The sequence below is a fragment of the Salvelinus fontinalis genome, unplaced genomic scaffold, assembly GCF_029448725.1.
Source record: "Salvelinus fontinalis isolate EN_2023a unplaced genomic scaffold, ASM2944872v1 scaffold_0647, whole genome shotgun sequence".
NCBI lineage: Eukaryota > Metazoa > Chordata > Actinopteri > Salmoniformes > Salmonidae > Salvelinus > Salvelinus fontinalis.
In genome coordinates, this window is record NW_026600856.1 from 1,622 (window position 1) to 20,046 (window position 18,425).

The window sequence follows — 18,425 nt, forward strand, 5'->3', positions numbered from 1 at the left end:
CCTTCTGGATGATAGCGGGGTGAACAGGCAGTGGCTCGGGTGGTTGTTGTCCTTGATGATCTTTATGGCCTTCCTGTGACATCGGGTGGTGTAGGTGTGCTGGAGGGCAGGTAGTTTGCCCCCGGTGATGCGTTGTGCAGACCTCACTACCCTCTGGAGAGCCTTACGGTTGTGAGCGGAGCAGTTGCCGTACCAGGCGGTGATACAGCCCGACAGGATGCTCTCGATTGTGCATCTGTAATAGTTTGTGAGTGCTTTTGGTGACAAGCCAAATTTTTTCAGCCTCCTGAGGTTGAAGAGGCGCTGCTGCGCCTTCTTACCACGCTGTCTGTGTGGGTGGACCAATTCAGTTTGTCCTGATGTTTACGCCGAGGAACTTAAAACTTTCTACCCTCTCCACTACTGTGCCGTCGATGTGGATAGGGGGGTGCTCCCTCTGCTGTTTCCTGAAGTCCACGATCATCTCCTTTGTTTTGTTGACATTGAGTGTGAGGTTATTTTCCTGACACCACACTCCGAGGGCCCTCCTCCCTGTAGGCCGTCTCGTCGTTGTTGGTAATCAAGCCTGCCACTGTAGTGTCGTCTGTAAACTTGATGATTGAGTTGGAGGCGTGCATGGCCATGCAGTCGTGGGTGAACAGGGAGTACAGGAGTGGGCTCAGAACGCACCCTTGTGGGGCCCCAGTGTTGAGGATCAGCGGGGTGGAGATGTTGTTACCTACCCTCACCACCTGGGGGCGGCCCGTCAGGAAGTCCAGGACCCAGTTGCACAGGGCGGGGTCGAGACCCAGGATCTCGAGCTTGATGACGAGTTTGGAGGGTACTATGGTGTTAATAAATGCTGAGCTGTAGTCGATGAACAGTATTCTCTCATAGGTATTCCTCTTGTCCAGATAGGTTAGGGCAGTGTGGTTGCGATTGCGTCGTCTGTGGACCTATTGGGGCGGTAAGCAAATTGGAGTGGGTCTAGGGTGTCAGGTAGGGTGGAGGTGATATGGTCCTTGACTAGTCTCTCAAAGCACTTCATGATGATGGAAGTGAGTGCTACGGGGCGGTAGTCAATTTGGCTCAGTTACCTTAGCTTTCTTGGGAACAGGAACAATGGTGGCCCTCTTGAAGCATGTGGGAACAGAAGACTGGGATAAGGATTGATTGAATATGTCCGTAAACACACCAGCCAGCTGGTCTGCGCATGCTCTGAGGAAGAGGCTGGGGATGCCGTCTGGGCCTACAGCCCTGCGAGGGTTAACACGTTTAAATGCTTTACTCACTTCGGCTGCAGTGAAGGAGAGCCCGCAGGTTTTGGTAGCGGGCCGTGGCACTGTATTGTCCTCAAAGCGAGCAAAGAAGTTGTTTAGTCTGTCTGGGAGCAAAACATCCTGGTCCGCGACGGGGCTAGTTTTCTTTTTGTAATCTGTGATTGACTGTAGACCCTGCCACATAACTCTCGTGTCTGAGCCGTTGAATTGCGACTCTACTTTGTCTCTATACTGAGTTTTGTGTTCTAATATTCAGACACCTTCAGTTGCTTCTATCTTTATATATAAATGTTACTATGGTGTGAACGGGAAACACAATTGGTGTTTGATTAAAATAATACAGTGAAGACAAGGTTAAAACTAAACTTGTACTAAATGTTTTTTTGCTATTTATGTGAATTTGGGAAATCTACTTTAGTTTAAGTGCACTTACTTTGCGTAGACTAATTTTAAAATGTGTACTTTGTTTAATATGAATTCATGAATGTTTTGTTGTCAATGCTTAGCTACCTGATCCATTGAAATGAGATCAGTGCTTGACTTGGACAGGAGCTCACTGGAGCTGAGAACCGGCACTTCAAATGTCTACTGTTTGAGCTCATGTTCCTGTCAAGGCTTTGGGTAACTGGTGAAAAGGAGTCAGGCGCAGGAGAGTTGAGATGCGTGGACAAAGTATTTAATACACGAAAAAACACCAGTATAGAAACAATACAACGGTCCGTGAAATATACCGGTACAATGAATAAACGGGGTTCATACAAAGCTCGGCAACAAAATACCAGCCGTCAGATACAGTCATCAACATAGAACAAACACGCACACATACATGTGTGAAACAGCGGGTTAAATACTGAATCTGTAATGGGGGAATTGAAACCAGGTGTGAAAAAACCAAAGACAAAACAAATAGAAAATGAAAAGTGGATCGGCGATGGCTAGAATACCAGTGACGTCGACCGCCGAGCGCCGCCCGAACAAGGAGAAGGACCGACTTCGGCGGAAGTCATGACAGTACCCCCCCCCTTGATCTCTCCTCTGGACCGTACCCCTTCCACTCCACGAGGTACTGAAGGCCCCTCGCTTGACGCCTCGAGTCCAGTATGGCTCAAACTGCATACGCCGGGGCCCCCTCGATGTCCAAAGGGGGCGGAGGAACCTCTCACACCTCAGACTCCTGGAGTAGACCAGCCACCACCAGCCTGAGGAGAGACACATGGAACGAGGGGTTAATATGGTAATCGGGGGGAAGCTGTAACCTGTAACAAACCTCGTTCAGTCTCCTCAGGACTTTGAATGGCCCCACAAACCGCGGGCCAAGCTTCCGGCAGGGCAGGTGGAGGGGCAGGTTTCGGGCCTCACTGCCGTGGCGGTCTGTGCCAGTCTCCTGACGCCTCCCGGCCCACTGCACATGAGCGGCGTCCCATGTCTCCTCCGAGCGCCTAAACCAGTCGTCCACCGCAGGAGCCTCGATCTGGCTCTGATGCCAAGGTGCCAGAACCGGCTGGTACCCCAGTACGCACTGGAAGGGGGAGAGGTTAGTGGATGAGTGGCGGAGCGAGTTTTAGGCCGTCTCTGCCCAAGGTATGAACGCCGCCCATTCCGATTACTATTATTATTATATTATTACTGATTAGTAATGATTACCCATTACGCCCCCGGCCGGTCCTGGCAATAGGACCGCAGAAACCTACCCACATCCTGGTTCACTCTCTCCACCTGCCCGTTACTCTCGGGGTGAAAACCTGAGGTAAGGCTGACCGAGACCCCCAGACGTTCCATGAACCCCCTCCAGACCCTTGATGTGAACTGGGGACCTCGATCAGATACTATGTCCTCAGGCACCCCGTGGTGCCGGAAGACGTGTGTGAACAGGGCCTCCGCAGTCTGTAGGGCCGTAGGGAGACCGGACAAAGGGAGGAGACGTCAGGACTTAGAAAACCGATCAACCAGGGCCAGGATCTTGGTGTTCCCCTGTGAGGGAGGAAGATCCGTTAGGAAGTCCACTGACAGGTGCGACCACGGCCGTTGTGGAATGGGTAAGGGTTGTAACTTCCCTCTGGGCAGGTGCCTAGGAGCCTTACACTGGGCGCACACTGAGCAGGAGGAAGCATAAACCCTCACGTCTTTAGCCAAGGTGGACCACCAGTACTTCCCACTGAGACAACGCACTGTCCGGCCGATACCCGGATGACCAGAGGAGGGTGACGTGTGGGCCCAATAGATCAAACGGTCGCGGACAGCAGACGGAATGTACAGATGCTCAGCTGGACACTGGGGGGAGTGGGCTCTGCACGTAACGCCCGCTCAATGTCCGCGTTCAGCTCCCACACTACCGGTGCCACCAGGCAAGAGGCCGCGAGTATGGGAGTGTTATCCATGGACCGCTCCTCCGTGTCATACATCCGGGACAGTGCGTCTGCCTTAGCGTTCTGGGAACCTGGTCTGTAGGACAGGGTGAAAAAAAACGGGTAAAGAACATGGCCCACCTTGCCTGGCGAGGGTTCAGTCTCCTCGCCGCCCGGATGTACTCCAGATTGCGGTGGTCAGTCCAGATGAGAAAAGGGTGTTTAGCCCCCTCAAGCCAATGTCTCCACACCTTCAAGGTCTTGACGACAGCCAACAGCTTTCGGTCCCACACGTCACAGTTTCGCTCCTCTGGGCTGAGCTTCTTCGAAAAGAAGGCACAGGGGCGGCACTTTGGTGGCGTACCTGAGCGCTGAGAGAGCACGGGTCCTAACCCAGTCTTGGACCCGCGTCCACCTCCACTATGAACGCCAAAGAGGGATCCGGATGAGCCAGCACGGGAGCCGAGGTAAACAGAGCCCTCAGGTGACCAAAAGCCCTGTCCGCCTCAGCCAACCACTGCAAACGCACCGGTCCCCCCTTCAGCAGTGAGGTAATGGGAGCTGCTACCTGACCAAAGCCACGGATGAACCTCCGGTAGTAGTTGGCAAACCCTAGAAACCGCTGTACTTTCTTTACCGTGGTGGGAGTCGGCCAAAGCACCTCCCAGCTCCATGGGCGTCAGAGCGGTGGTGATGGGGAATGGAATCGACAGACCCCGATCTGGATGTCCGCGTGTAGCCAGCATGTTATCCAGCCGGATGGACAGGTCCACCAGCTGGTTGAATGTGAGAGTGGTGTCCCTGCAGGCAAACTCCCGACGGACGTCCTCGCGCAACCTGCACCGGTAGTGATCAATCAGGGGCCTGTCGTTCCATCACGAACTCCTGTGCGCTCCTCGTCCCCTGCCTCAGGTGTACGAGACGTTCATGTGAAATCCCGAAGTGGTCCAACACCGCTTCTTCTTCCCCCCATAAGGCGTTGGCCCACTCCAGGGCCTTCCCTGAGAGGCAGGAGATGAGGGCGGCCACGCTCTCACAGCCTGAGGGAGCCAGGTGGACGGTTGCCAGGTAGAGCTCTAGCTGGAGCAAGAACCCCTGACATCCCGCCGCCGAATCCCACTGGGACCAGGTGAAGGAGGGGTGATTATAGGTGAAACTGGTGGTGCTGGTGGAGATGCTGGAGGAACTCCTCCTCTCTTCCATCGCTCCATGGTTTGCAGCACACGGTCCATGGCGCTGCTGAGATGCTGGAGAATAGTAGAGTGCTGCTGGACTCGCTCCTCGACCCCTACTGCAGGGGCACCTGCTCCTGCTGACTCCATTTGAGGTGTGTGTTTCTGTCAAGGCTTTGGGTAACTGGTGAAAAGGAGTCAGGCGCAGGAGAGTTGAGATGCGTGGACAAGGTATTTAATACACGAGAAAACACCAGTATAGAAACAATACACCGGTGCGTGAAATATAACGGTACCACGAATAAACAGGCGTAGATACAAAGCCCGGCAACAAAATACCAGCCGTCAGATATAGCCATCAACATAGAACAAACACGCACACATACATGTGGGAAACAGAGGGTTAAATACTGAACATGTAATGGATCGGCGATGGCTAGTAGACCGGTGACGTCGACCGCCGAGCGCCGCCTGAACAAGGAGAGGGACCGACTTCGGCGGAAGTCTTGACAGTTCCTCTTATAGAATATTAGCTCAACAGTATTGTGGAGCTCCTGTGCCTAAATATAAACAGTACCGGCACCTATTTCAGTCCAAGTCAAGCACTGAATTAGATAATTGAACATATAATATATTTTTTGAGAATAAAGAAAGTGCCAGAACTGTCAAGACAATAACTTTTTGTGTCTGTTTCTCATTGTTACTACAGGACTAGAATTAAGTCTGAGGCCGGTAACATCAACAGTAACGACAAACCCAGCCTGCCTCTCTCCTTCCACACTGAGTCCAAACCCACAGTCACTGGGTCCTGATTGTGACAGTGGGGCCCAGTTTGCACTGCAGGATCCAGAGATGGCATCCGTGAAGCTGGAAGACTGCAGTCAAACACTGGAGCTGAATGTCAACATTAATGATGAAGAAGAGGAGGAGAAGATTGGGAAATCTGTTAATCATGGTAAGAGCAGGTTCCATCTAACTAAGTTTGTTGTTCATTCCAACTTCCCACTGTGTATGAAAAGTTGCAGTAGAACTGTTTCAATGAGAAGGTAGATGTTATTTCATGCTACTGAGACTTGCATGGTTTGACATCAGTATTGCCAGCATTTGTTTTATTAACTGAGCTATCTGGAGTGATCAGAGAGTAGACTAAAGAAGTGAAGTAGACAAACTGCCAGTGTTTTAAAGTTTTATGAAGTGAGTCTGTGTAGTTACTAACCCTTGTGATAGTGAGTGGAGGATGACACGCCCCTTTCCTGCTTTCCATGGAGTTTTTCGTGGCCACTGTGCTTCTACACCTGCATTGCTTGCTCTTTGGGGATTTTGGGTTGGTTTCTGTAAAGGACTTTGTTACAACTTTTGTAAAAAGAGCTTCATAAAATACATTTGATTGACATGTATATCACACCAATTGACTGGTTGTTCTGATATTGTTCACACAGGAGACCATGTTGAGACATTCTCTACATCCAGAGAGCATCAGCAGGAAGATCACAGAGCAAAGAGGTCTCACCACTGCCCACATTGTGAGGAGATTTTCCCATTTCTATCAAAGCTAAAAATACACCTAAAAATACACACAGGAGAAAAGCTTTACTCCTGCTCTGAATGTGGAAAATGCTTCAAAACATCAACTGCGCTAAAAGTTCATCAGAGAACACACACAGGAGAGAAGCCTTACTCCTGCTCTGACTGTGGAAAGAGTTTCTCTCATCGGGACACCTTAAAAAAACATGAACGTATACACACAGGAGAGAAGCCTTACTCCTGCTCTGACTGTGGAAAGAGTTTCTCTCGACCAAGCCACCTAAAACAACATGAACGTATACACACAGGAGAAAAGCCTTACTCCTGCTCTGAATGTGGAAAATGCTTCAAAACATCAACTGACCTAAAAGCTCATCAGAGAACACACACAGGAGAGAAGCCTTACTCCTGCTCTGACTGTGGAAAGAGTTTCTCTCGACCAAGCCACCTAAAACAACATGAACGTATACACACAGGACAAAAGCCTTACTCCTGCTCTGAATGTGGAAAATGCGTCAAAACATCAACTGACCTAAAAGCTCATCAGAGAACACACACAGGAGAGAAGCCTTACTCCTGCTCTGACTGCGGGGTGAGTTTCTCTCATCGGAACACCTTAAAACGTCATGAACATATACACACAGGAGAGAAGCCTTACTCCTGCTCTGACTGTGGAAGGAGTTTCTCTCAACTGTGCCACCTAAAAATACATGAACGTTTACACACAGGAGAGAAGCCTTACTTCTGCTCTGACTGTGGAAAAAGTTTCTCTCAACGGGGCACCTTAAAACACCATGAACGTATACACAAAGGAGAGAAGCCTTACTCCTGCTCTGACTGTGGGGCGAGTTTCTCTCGACTGGGCTCCTTAAAAAAACATGAACGTATACACACAGGAGAGAAGCCTTACTTCTGCTCTGACTGTGGAAAGAGTTTCTCTCAACTGGGTACCTTAAAACAACATGAACGTATACACACAGGAGAGAAGCCTTACTCCTGCTCTGACTGTGGTAAGAGTTTCTCTCGACCGTGCACCCTACAAAAACATAAACGTATACACACAGGAGAGACGCCTTACTCCTGCTATGACTGTGGGGCGAGTTTCTCTCGTCCGGACACCTTAAAACAACATGATTGTATACACACAGGAGAGAAGCCTTACTCCTGCTCTGACTGTGTAAAATGCTTCAAAACATCAACTGAGCTAAAAGTTCATCAGAGAACACACACAGGAGAGAAGCCTTACTCCTGCTCTGACTGTGGAAAGAGTTTCTCTCACCTGGGCACCTTAAAACACCATGAACGTATACACAAAAGAGAGAAGCCTTAGACTCCAGGGCTCTGACCAGCGATGGTATAAACCTGCAGGACCACAGGCTTTTCACCAGCTCCTCAAAATGGCTGTGGGACAAGTTTCTCTCGTCTGGACACCTTAAAATGATCTGAACATATACACACACAGGAGAGAAGCCTTACTCCTGCTCTGACTGTGGATAGAGTTTCTCTTGAATGTGCCATTTAAAAAGACACCAAGGGAAACACAAGAGAGGTGCCTTACCACTGATCTGACTTTAGAAAATGTTAAACACCAGCTGAGCTTAAAGGTCATTAGAAAAAAGACAAAGGAGAGAAGCCTTACTTCTGCTCTCAATGTGGCAAGAGTTTTTCCCAATTGGGCAATTTTAAAACACACCAACGGACGGATACACACTTGAGAGAAGCCTTATCACTGCACTGACTGTGGGAAGAGATTCTACAGATTGGGCCGTTTAAAAAGACATCAATGTATACATAAAGGAGAGAAGCCTCATCAGTTCTCTCAGACCAGCTAAGATTAGACACTCCACTTAATTCTCATGTCATTAAATAATTGGCAACGTTGAATTGGATCAAATGAAGAAAGTGGAGAACACTATTGTAATCCTATAGTTTCTCACTGTGAGAGAACAATGCAGAGGAAAGGGAGCGTCAGGACATCCTGGCGGGAAGTGATCACGTGGTTATGCCCATATATGGGCATCCCGTTCCTGTTCTCACGCCTTAGAGTGAGTGCGGCAATATTTATATAATGCCTTTGAAGTTGTCATGATGATTGATGTCTAGGGACCTCTTTGAACTGGGGGGGGATGAACATTTCAAAGAGTTTGACCCCCCACCCCCTGTTTTATTGACCTTAGGGTTGTTGTCTATGAAACACGAATGTCCTTGAGTATTGGGGTTGGCAGACGCCTTATACATAAAGCCCAGAACAAGACATGCGGCCCCAGAACACTAAACAAGATTTTTAAAATCAGCATGGATTTTGTGATCAGTGGCAAAGCAGTGATGACTGTAACAGCGGAAGCAGGACCTCGGTTGAAACATAGAGAAAGGGCCAAGTATCAAGCCACAATATACGATGCGCCAAAAAAGCGGTTTCTAAGTGTGTATAGAACCCAAATACCGCCCGCAACTGCGCTGAAAGATCAAGTGCTGATGTCTAATGGACATCAATGGGGGTATCGGTTTGACTACCTGGCCTGTAGAGTGAACCTCTATACGGTAGCCGAAGGAGAAGAATATACAGACCAGACTTTAGGAGTGGACTACGGGCTTGAAGACTGGATGGTTTTTCGCAAGGTTGTGTGTCCCGAACTGAGCCTTATCACCAAGGGGTATAACTTGTTCACGGGCTACGAGACCCGTTGGGAAGGTGCCCCTGACTCCTCAGGAAGAATATTTCACAGGGTGAAAATACAAAGAAAGAATGGACTTCCATGTGGCTACGTAGAGTTCTATATCAGCAACGAGGAAACCCGCAACCAAAACATTCGTGATGGTGGCCTGACTGGGGATTTTAGGTGCTTATTCCTTTTAAAATTTGGGATCTAAAGGAATTGAAAATGTTACAGCTGTTGGACGCTCTCTTTGTACAGAGCCAACAGCGGCAGAGCATTGTTCATGTAAAGAAGTGCATAATATATACGAATCCTGAGGATTATGATTCAAAGGAGCCCCAAGAAGGTACATCCTCAGAAGGGACAGCCTCTGAAGAAAACTAAGTACGCGGCTGCGTTAACCACGCCCTGATACCCAAAGGACTGGTTCAACAATAAAAGGAGTGCCCTTAAAGCCTCCAGTTCTTCATTTCTTCATACACCATGGATATTCATACAACATACCAGGACTCCGATACGACATGGGGGCCAGACCCTAAGAACTCTATGCCTTGCAGCCCGACATTCTACTCCCCCCTGGCGAGACCCACGACACCCCCTACATTTACACAGCCTGAGGATGTGTTTGATGGGGTAGTCAGTACTATTTTTGTGGACACCATCAAGGCCTCTGTAGCCACACTTTTAGACGTGGTGATTGGAGAATATATAAGAGAAAAATGCATCGGTTGTGAGATTAATTAACCCAGCCAGCGCCGTCATCCGTGCCTCTACGACCCGCCAAGATACTACTTCTTCAACCATTTTGAGGAGCTGGTGAAAAGCCTGTGGTCCTGCAGGTTTATACCATCGCTGGTCAGAGCCCTGGAGTCTATGGGTCTTGTGCCGTCTATCCCCAGAGTTTACGGGGTAACCGAGGCATTCCTACATGAACTGAAGGAGGCAATCTACATCCACGAGAAACTCAAAGAAATCCGACACACCCTGGTGGACGACAATAAATACCGGGAAGCTGTGGTGGCTGATGTGATGACTTTCTGGCTCAATAAACCCCAAGAGACCGAGTGACATTTTGTTATTTAGTTGTAAAGCAATGGGTAACTATGTGTCTACGATGTTAGAGAGAATGAATAAAATTCTTCTTTTGAGAGAACTTACAAATGTTATGCATCAGATTATTGAAAATAAAGTGAACAATGTATCGTTCTACACAACACACAATGCCTGGGTTAATGAAGAGCGTGTGCTGAAAATGGAACAAATCATGAATCATGTACGACATACGGGCGAGAGTCTGCAATGGACACAACTGGTATCACGTCTTGTGGATGATTCTGAAGAATTAGAAACAACTTTGTCTAAGATTTTACTTTATTTGTTTGAAACACCATTTAATTGTAACGTGTCTCATATTTGTTGTTTATATGCTTATATATCGGACATGTGTGTTTAAAAAAATTCAGCGACACAAGCCTGTAAATCTAAACCAAATATACAGGATGTTGCATGCTGTGATCGTTGAGAAAACTGGGACATGTATCCTGCAAAGAATCCTGAATTGTCTGTATACGTAATACTTGATGCATAAAATAAAAATTCTAAAATTAAAGTGAAATGTTGTTGTTATTTGAAAGTGGCTCATTAACCTTTTGTCAATAGGGGGTGCTGTTAGCACATGTGTCAGCATATGGTCTCACAAGGGGTCTGAGGATCTCATCTCAGTACCTAATGGCAGTCAGGCTACCTCTGGCGAGCACATGGAGGGCTGTGCGGCCCCACAAAGAAATGCCACCCCACACCATGACTGACCCACCGCCAAACCGGTCATGCTGGAGGATGTTGCAGGCAGCAGAACGTTCTCCACGGCGTCTCCAGACTCTGTCACGTCTGTCACATGTGCTCATGTGCTCAGTGTGAACCTGCTTTCATCTGTGAAGAGCACAGGGCGCCAGTGGCGAATTTGCCAATCTTGGTGTTCTCTGGCAAATGCCAAACGTCCTGCACGGTGCTGGGCTGTAAGCACAACCCCCACCTGTGGACGTCAGGCCCTCATACCACCCTCATGGAGTCTGTTTCTGACCGTTTGAGCAGACACATGCACATTTGTGGCCTGCTGGAGGTCATTTTGCAGGGCTCTGGCAGTGCACCTCCTTGCACAAAGGCGGAGGTAGCGGTCCTGCTGCTGGGTTGTTGCCCTCCTACGGCCTCCTCCACGTCTCCTGATGTACTGGCCTGTCTCCTGGTAGCGCCTCCATGCTCTGGACACTACGCTGACAGACACAGCAAACCTTTTTGCCACAGCTCGCATTGATGTGCCATCCTGGATGAACTGCACTACCTGAGCCACTTGTGTGGGTTGTAGACTCCGTCTCATGCTACCACTGGAGTGAGAGCACCGCCAGCATTCAAAAGTGACCAAAACATCAGCCAGGAAGCATAGGAACTGAGAAGTGGTCTGTGGTCACCACCTGCAGAATCACTCCTTTTTTGGGGGTGTCTTGCTAATTGCCTATAATTTCCACCTTTTGTCTATTCCATTTGCACAACAGCATGTGAAATTTATTGTCAATCAGTGTTGCTTCCTAAGTGGACAGTTTGATTTCACAGAAGTGTGATTGACATGGAGTTACATTGTGTTGTTTAAGTGTTCCCTTTATTTTTTTGAGCAGTGTATATCTTTATTTAGTCGAATTAGTGATAGCTTCTGATGGAGTAAAAAACTGGTGGTGTAAGAAAAGTGTTGTCTTTTGCTAACGTGGTTAGCTAAAAGATTTACATATTGTGTCTTCCCTGTAAAACATTTTAAAAATCAGAAATGGTGGCTAGATTCACAAGAAGTGTATCTTTCATCTGGTGTCTTGGACTTGTGATTTAATGATATTTAGATGCTACAATTTACTTGTGACGCTATGCTAGCTATGCTAGTCAGTGGGGGGGGGGGTGGGGGGTGCTCCCGGATCCGGGATGAGTACCAAGTAAAAGTTAACGTTATTGTACCTCAGCGAGGCAAGAAGGATGGCGGAGCAGATGTTGAAAAATATTTATTATAATCCCTCTAACCCCGGGTCTTATGGGGGTAAAGAGCATTTCCAGAGAGCTATAGCCGAAGAAACCGGTAGCCTGTTAAGCGAATGAGTGGTTATCAGAGCAGGATGCATTAACTCTCCATAAACCTGTAAGAAAACAATTTCCAAGAAATATAGTTTTTTCTGCGCATCCCTTGTCCCAATTTCAGGCGGATCTATGTGACATGCAGGCCCTTGCAGATAAAAATGATGGAAATCGCTACATGCTAATGGTTATAGATATTTTCTCTAAAATAGCATTTGTAAGGGGCTTAAAAAATAAGAGCGGGGCAGAGGTGACCCGGGCCTTTGACTCTATCTTGAAGGAAGGAGGAGCCCCCAAGAAAGTGCAGACTGATGGCAGAAAATCATTTTTTAATAATACTTTTCAGAAACTCATGAAGAAGCACAATATCATACATTTTGCTACAAGCTCGGATTTGAAAGCTTCAGTTGTTGAACGCTTTAACAGAACTCTGAAGGAGCGGATGTGGAGATATTTTACAGCTCACAACACGCATAGATATATCGATATAGTTCAAGATTTAGTGAAGGGATACAACAGCAGCTACCATAAGAGTATACATATGAAGCCCTCCGAGGTCTCTTCTGAAGACTCTTTTCAAGACTTTAAAAATCTATGGTTTGTTCCCCCTTCGCCGTAAGAAAAAATATACTTGACTAAAAATATGAGCAAGGTTACAGCGATGAGTTGTTCACCGTTACCGAGTGTCTGCCACGCATACCCCAGGTCTACAAGTTAAAAGATTATGACGGGGAGCTTATAGAGGGATCTTTTTATGAGGAGGAATTACAGAAGGTACAGTTGGGTAAAGACAAAGCCTTTCATGTGGAGGAGATTCTAGATCAAAAGAGAGGAAAGGGTAAAACAAATCATGGAACACACCGGCTTCTACCTGACTTTCCCCACTAATGCGTCTGCACATATATATCGTAATAATCAGAGTTCGAATTATACTACCAATTTTCCAAAGCCTATAGAGTTATCAGAGGCCTGGGAAGTAGGTCTCAGCGAGATTACATACCCCCATAGTTGGTATAATATCAAAGATAAGGACCGTGATTTTTATTGCAAAAAGTTATCTGAACCTGCAAAACTTATTAAGCTTAAAAAAGGATTCTATAGAACCGTCGACAGGATCGTCTCAGAGTTGAATGAACACCTAACCCTGAACAATATGGAAATATTCCTGATCGACAACCCTATATCCATAAATGGGTACAAATCTCAGGGGATGCTGACGGGAGGTATAAAGACCAGCCGTAATTTAGCCTACATGTTGGGGATGGGTCCCAATAAATGGACGGATGTGAAAGATAAATTCTTCCCATTCCTTGCGGATATACATGCAGGATTTTACAACATATTTGTGTATACCGACATCATATCCTATCAAAGGGTCGGAGACAGCTGTGTGCCCCTCCTGAGAACAGTTCATATAGACGGAAAGGATGGGGACATAGTCACTGTCACCTACGACAAGCCACACTACGTACCTGTAAGCAAGAAATATATTGAAAACATTCTGGTTGAGCTTAAAACGGATCAGAACGAAAACATTGAATTTACTTATGGTAAAACGATTGTAAAACTCCACTTTAGACCCTCCAAAACCTCTCTACATATATAATATTTGTATTATATATATTTATAAACATAATACAAATAAATTTAAAAAGGGTTATGGACCATCAACATCTCGACCCTAACCGCTATGTCTCATACTATGTTGATCAAGTGGGTAATGGACTACCCGGCTATTATGGATCCCCGACCATGTACGGTTCGGGGATAGGAGGTATATTTCGTAACCTCTTTAGGATGGTTATACCGTTTATGAAGAGAGGCTTCAGCATAGCCAAACCACATTTAAAATCAGCGGCTAAAAATATAGTAAGTGAGGTTGTAGCCAATGCTAAGACCAGAAGGGCGTCACCAGATGCCGAGCATCAAGAAGGCTCGGGGCTTATGATGTTGTCTCGAAGACCAAAAAAGAGACCTCCGGGTATAAGGCGCAGGCTTGCCACTAAAAAGCGGAGGTTAACAGTTAAAAGAAGCTCAGTAAGTCAAAGACATGGTAAAGTGAGGATGTCTGGACCAAAAACGACAAAAAGAATACTCGGAAGTATTTTCTAAAAGAACAAGCAACATGGCTCTTTTACACCGCATGTCCTCTGAAGCTATAAAGACAGAGCTCGATCTTTTCATGGCCCCCTTAACCCAACATTCAATAGAGAGGTCCAGTTATGTGGAGATAGCCCCACTCTCTGCCATTACCGACAACGGTCCTATAGAATTTTTCATACCAGGCCACGGTGACAACTATCTGAACTTCAACAACACCTTGGTGCATTTGCGTCTAAAAGTGACCAAAAGAGATGGCACTAGTATTGCAGGCGATGCCAGTGAGTCTCATTAATTACCCAGTGGCCACCATCTTCTCCCAAGTGGACGTGACTTTGGGTGAACGCCTAATCAGTCAAAGCAGTGCCACATACCCTTATAGGGCCATCATGGAGTGTTTACTCAACTACTCCGAAGACACTCTCAAGACACAATTCAGCGCCGGGCTGTTTAGCAAGGATACTGCAGGAGGCTCTATGGAATCGACAGACCCTTCCACTGGTACAAACAAAGGACTGTAGGCACGCGCTCGATACTGCGCCGAATCTCGAGAGTTTCATTTGCTAGGGCCTATACACTCTGACATTTTCTTTCAAGAACGTTTACTCTTAAATTCGGGTTGATTTAAGAGTAAAATTAGCCAGGGCCAAGGATGAGTTTTGCCTGATGTCTGCCCAGGACGGGGACTTTAGTTTAAAAGTGTTGGGGGCAACGCTTTTTATTAAAAAAGTGTCTGTATCCCCGGCAGTTCGTCTGGGTCACTCACAGGCTTTGATGAAAGGAAATGCCCTTTACCCTCTCCAAAGAATTACCATGAAAACCTTTAGCATACCTGTGGGCAGTAGAATCTGCAGTCAAGAAAACCTATTTCTAGGCCCTTTACCTCGATACGTGGTTATAGGTCTGGTTGATCACGCCTCTAATACGGGCAGCTTAGATTAAAAAAACTTTACTTTTCAACACTTCAATGCAGAGTATGTAGCTCTCTGTCAGGAAGGACGTCAGGTCCCTGCTAAGGCTTTCCAACCGCAATTTAATAACCGGATATCTGTGCGAGAATTTTACAATCTACTCCTGGCTACAGGGCGGCATCTAAAAGATCTCTCTTTACCTATTGACAGAAATGATTTTGCAGAGGGTTACACATTGTATGCTTTCAATTTATCACCTGATGATGACACCTCAGGAAATCTGTCTGTGGTGTCCCAAGGTAACCTCAGGCTGGTAATGCGTTTCCGTACACCTTTAGCCTGTACAGTTAGCATGATTGTTTATGCATGCTCTGATTCAATCTTGGAAGTGAATGCCCGAAGACAGGTCTTAGTGGATTATTATTAAGGATTGTTGAGCAAAGACATGAATACCCAAGAGTTGGAAGGGCTCATGAGCCGATTGATTGGAAAACAATTTTGTGGAGTGTTGGCTTGTGATGAATTACCTATTGAGAAATGGCCGGAGCAGCCTGCCATGTTTATTGTCAATACCCATCCTAAACACATGCCGGGTGAACATTGGCTCGCTATGACATTAGAAGAGGAAGGAGGAAGAAAAATCTAAACTTTTTTTGATTCCTACGGCTTTCCCCCCCTGTTTTTCACATTTCCCCAAATCTATTAAAGAATTTTTGACCAAAAACGGATCAAAGATATACTACAACATCAAACAAGTGCAAGATAACCTTTCCACTACATTTGGTCAACACTGCGTATTCTACCTATGCCAAAGAGCCCGGGGAGTTTCTTTTGAAGATGTTATGTCTCTTTATAAGGATGATTTAAGAAGTAATGATAACATTGTAGCTTGTTTTGTTAGAAAATATCAAAAGTGTTCAAATGTGTGTCCTTTAAGACCGTGTAATCAAGGCGTATGCTCACGTCAAATGTTTCAAGAATGCCACAAATGTTAAATTGCTTATATTTTCAAATAAAATGTATTGAATTTAATCATAGTCATTCAAAAGTCATTCAAAAGTCTAACCACCCAGAGAGATCGGCATTAGGAAATGGTCCTGAGACGTTTAGGGGGGTAAATGAGTTATCATCATCCCTTTCATATGGGGGCGGGGTTGTTGGGGCATCTTTAGGGGTGCTGTATCTCGTTGAAGGTTTTTGTTTTAAAGCTTGAATCTGTTGACGTAGCTTATAGTTGAGTACACCCGAGAGGGGAATGTTGAGGATTGCCAGGGCCTTAAGAAACTGACGCCACCCGGGAGGTCTTCTGTCATCAACAACCTTGTGGGCAGCCGTGGTACTTTTAAGCAAGTCAAGCATATGTGAACCCCTGACAACAGCGCCCTGAAGGATAAACTCTCCTTTGTCATTCCAAGTAGCGGTCCCCTTTGAGTCTTTTATCTTGTTCATAATGTATCTAACATTTTTCCTGTTACGTACCAGAACATGTGTCAACATGTCCTGCATAACTTTATCTTCAACAGGCATTTGATCTTCAACAGGTAAGATCGCAGGTACAGGCCTTACAGGGGCTTGGCTCTCACTAGGCCCGTCATCTTTTAAAGGGTCCGGTAGGGAAAGCGTTAAATGGTTGGTCTCTCTCTCCCCTTGTTTTACCAAGGCCAAATACCTTTGCAATAGGTTTGTGTATTTTTGGATCTTATCATAGGGGTTCAATCCTTTTCGGTTCAAAATATCCTTCATGGCCGTATCCAAATCATTTTCCGCTGTTTGTCTGATATTTTCAGGACCCTGCATTTGTTTTTTAAGTCTATCCAACTCTTGTTGTGGCACCAAATACATTTTATTGGCCATCACACTCGGTGTTCACCCCCCACGTCTGGCAGCAATAAGGCTGGTGATGAAGGGCACAGCTATACTTAGTAAAGGTAGAAGAAAACCCCCAGACTGTTGTATGCTATGTCTTTTCTTTTGAAGACTGGCCCTTTTATTGGCAAAGCGTTTGAAAGCGGTCTTTTGTCTCTTTAATTTTTTCAATTGGGTCAGAGTGAGTGGAATGCATCCTTTGAGAAGATTCAAAGCAATCTCACATAGGGATAATATCAGATCTGAAGAACAGCGACCCAAGATGGCCTTCCGTTCTTGGTAGCGTCCTCATAGCTCTCCATGAAGTAGGATTTCCTTCCCGGGTACATCTGCTGAGCTAGAGTGCTAATTTGCAGTTTGTCTCTAGGATTTTTGAACAAAACCATGTAATTGGCGTTCAAGCTAATGGTACGGCTATTTTTACCTTGGTGAAACACATTCTGCACCAAGTAAAGCACGGACAGGTTTCTATGATGAGTATATTGGGTAAAAGCTCGTGCAATTTCGGGATGTTCGCTACCTGCAAATAGCATATCGTCCAAAACCAGCAGATTGTTTTTATGAGGAGGGAGAAGTTCATCATCAGACAGAGATTCAGGTATTCCTTCAACAAACTTGATTTTTATTGTCTTCAATAATTCAGCATACAGAGGTGGTGTTGACCTATTGCAAAGCATAGCTTATTACCAGGATTGTGAACGTTTATGAGGTAGGCCCTTTTATTGCTTATGATTTCTGATTGCATTAGGCTATCTAGCTTCCGTCTCTGACCCCCACCAAATCAAATCAAATCAAATCAAATTTTATTAGTCACATACACATGGTTAGCAGATGTTAATGCGAGTGTAGCGAAATGCTTGTGCTTCTAGTTCCGACAATGCAGTAATAACCAACAGTAATCTAACCTAACAATTCCACACTACTACCTTACACACACACACAAGTGTAAGGGATAAAGAATATGTACATAAAGATATATGGATGAGTGGTGGTACAGAACGGCATGGCAGATGCAGTAGATGGTATAGAGTACGGTATATACATATGAGATGAGTACTGTAGGGTATGTAAACATAAAGTGGCATAGTTTAAAGTGGCTAGTGGTACATGTATTGCATAAAGATGGCAAGATGCAGTAGATGATATAGAGTACAGTATATATACATATGAGATGGGTAATGTAGGGTATGTAAACATTGTATTAAGTGGCATTGCTTAAACACCACCCTGGGGTTGACGTATTATTTGCACTACAAGCTCGAGGGTCCTATCGGCTATGACGGATACATTTGACTGAACAAGTCGTTCTAGCAGGGCGATAAATTGTTCAAGATCTGCTTCGCCATTGGGTAAAGTACACACAGTTTAAAGCATGTCATAATGAATTACACCTTTTTACTATGCCTTTCTTACAGATAAAGGGCCTGGTTAGCCCTGACCATTATCCGTATCCAATTCACCATCGCCATGCCTGCCTCTC

At 46.0% G+C, this 18,425-nt stretch overlaps 1 protein-coding gene across 1 annotated transcript; it reads left to right on the forward strand.

The window, feature by feature from the left end:
- Positions 1 to 5,472: 5,472 nt before the first annotated feature.
- On the forward strand, positions 5,473 to 7,630 carry LOC129846909 (zinc finger protein OZF-like). Its single transcript, XM_055914720.1, has 2 exons — positions 5,473 to 5,731; positions 6,216 to 7,630. The coding sequence occupies exons 1-2, from the start codon at positions 5,629 to 5,631 to the stop codon at positions 7,628 to 7,630; spliced, it is 1,518 nt and encodes a 505-aa protein (XP_055770695.1). The 5' UTR covers positions 5,473 to 5,628.
- Positions 7,631 to 18,425: the final 10,795 nt, after the last annotated feature.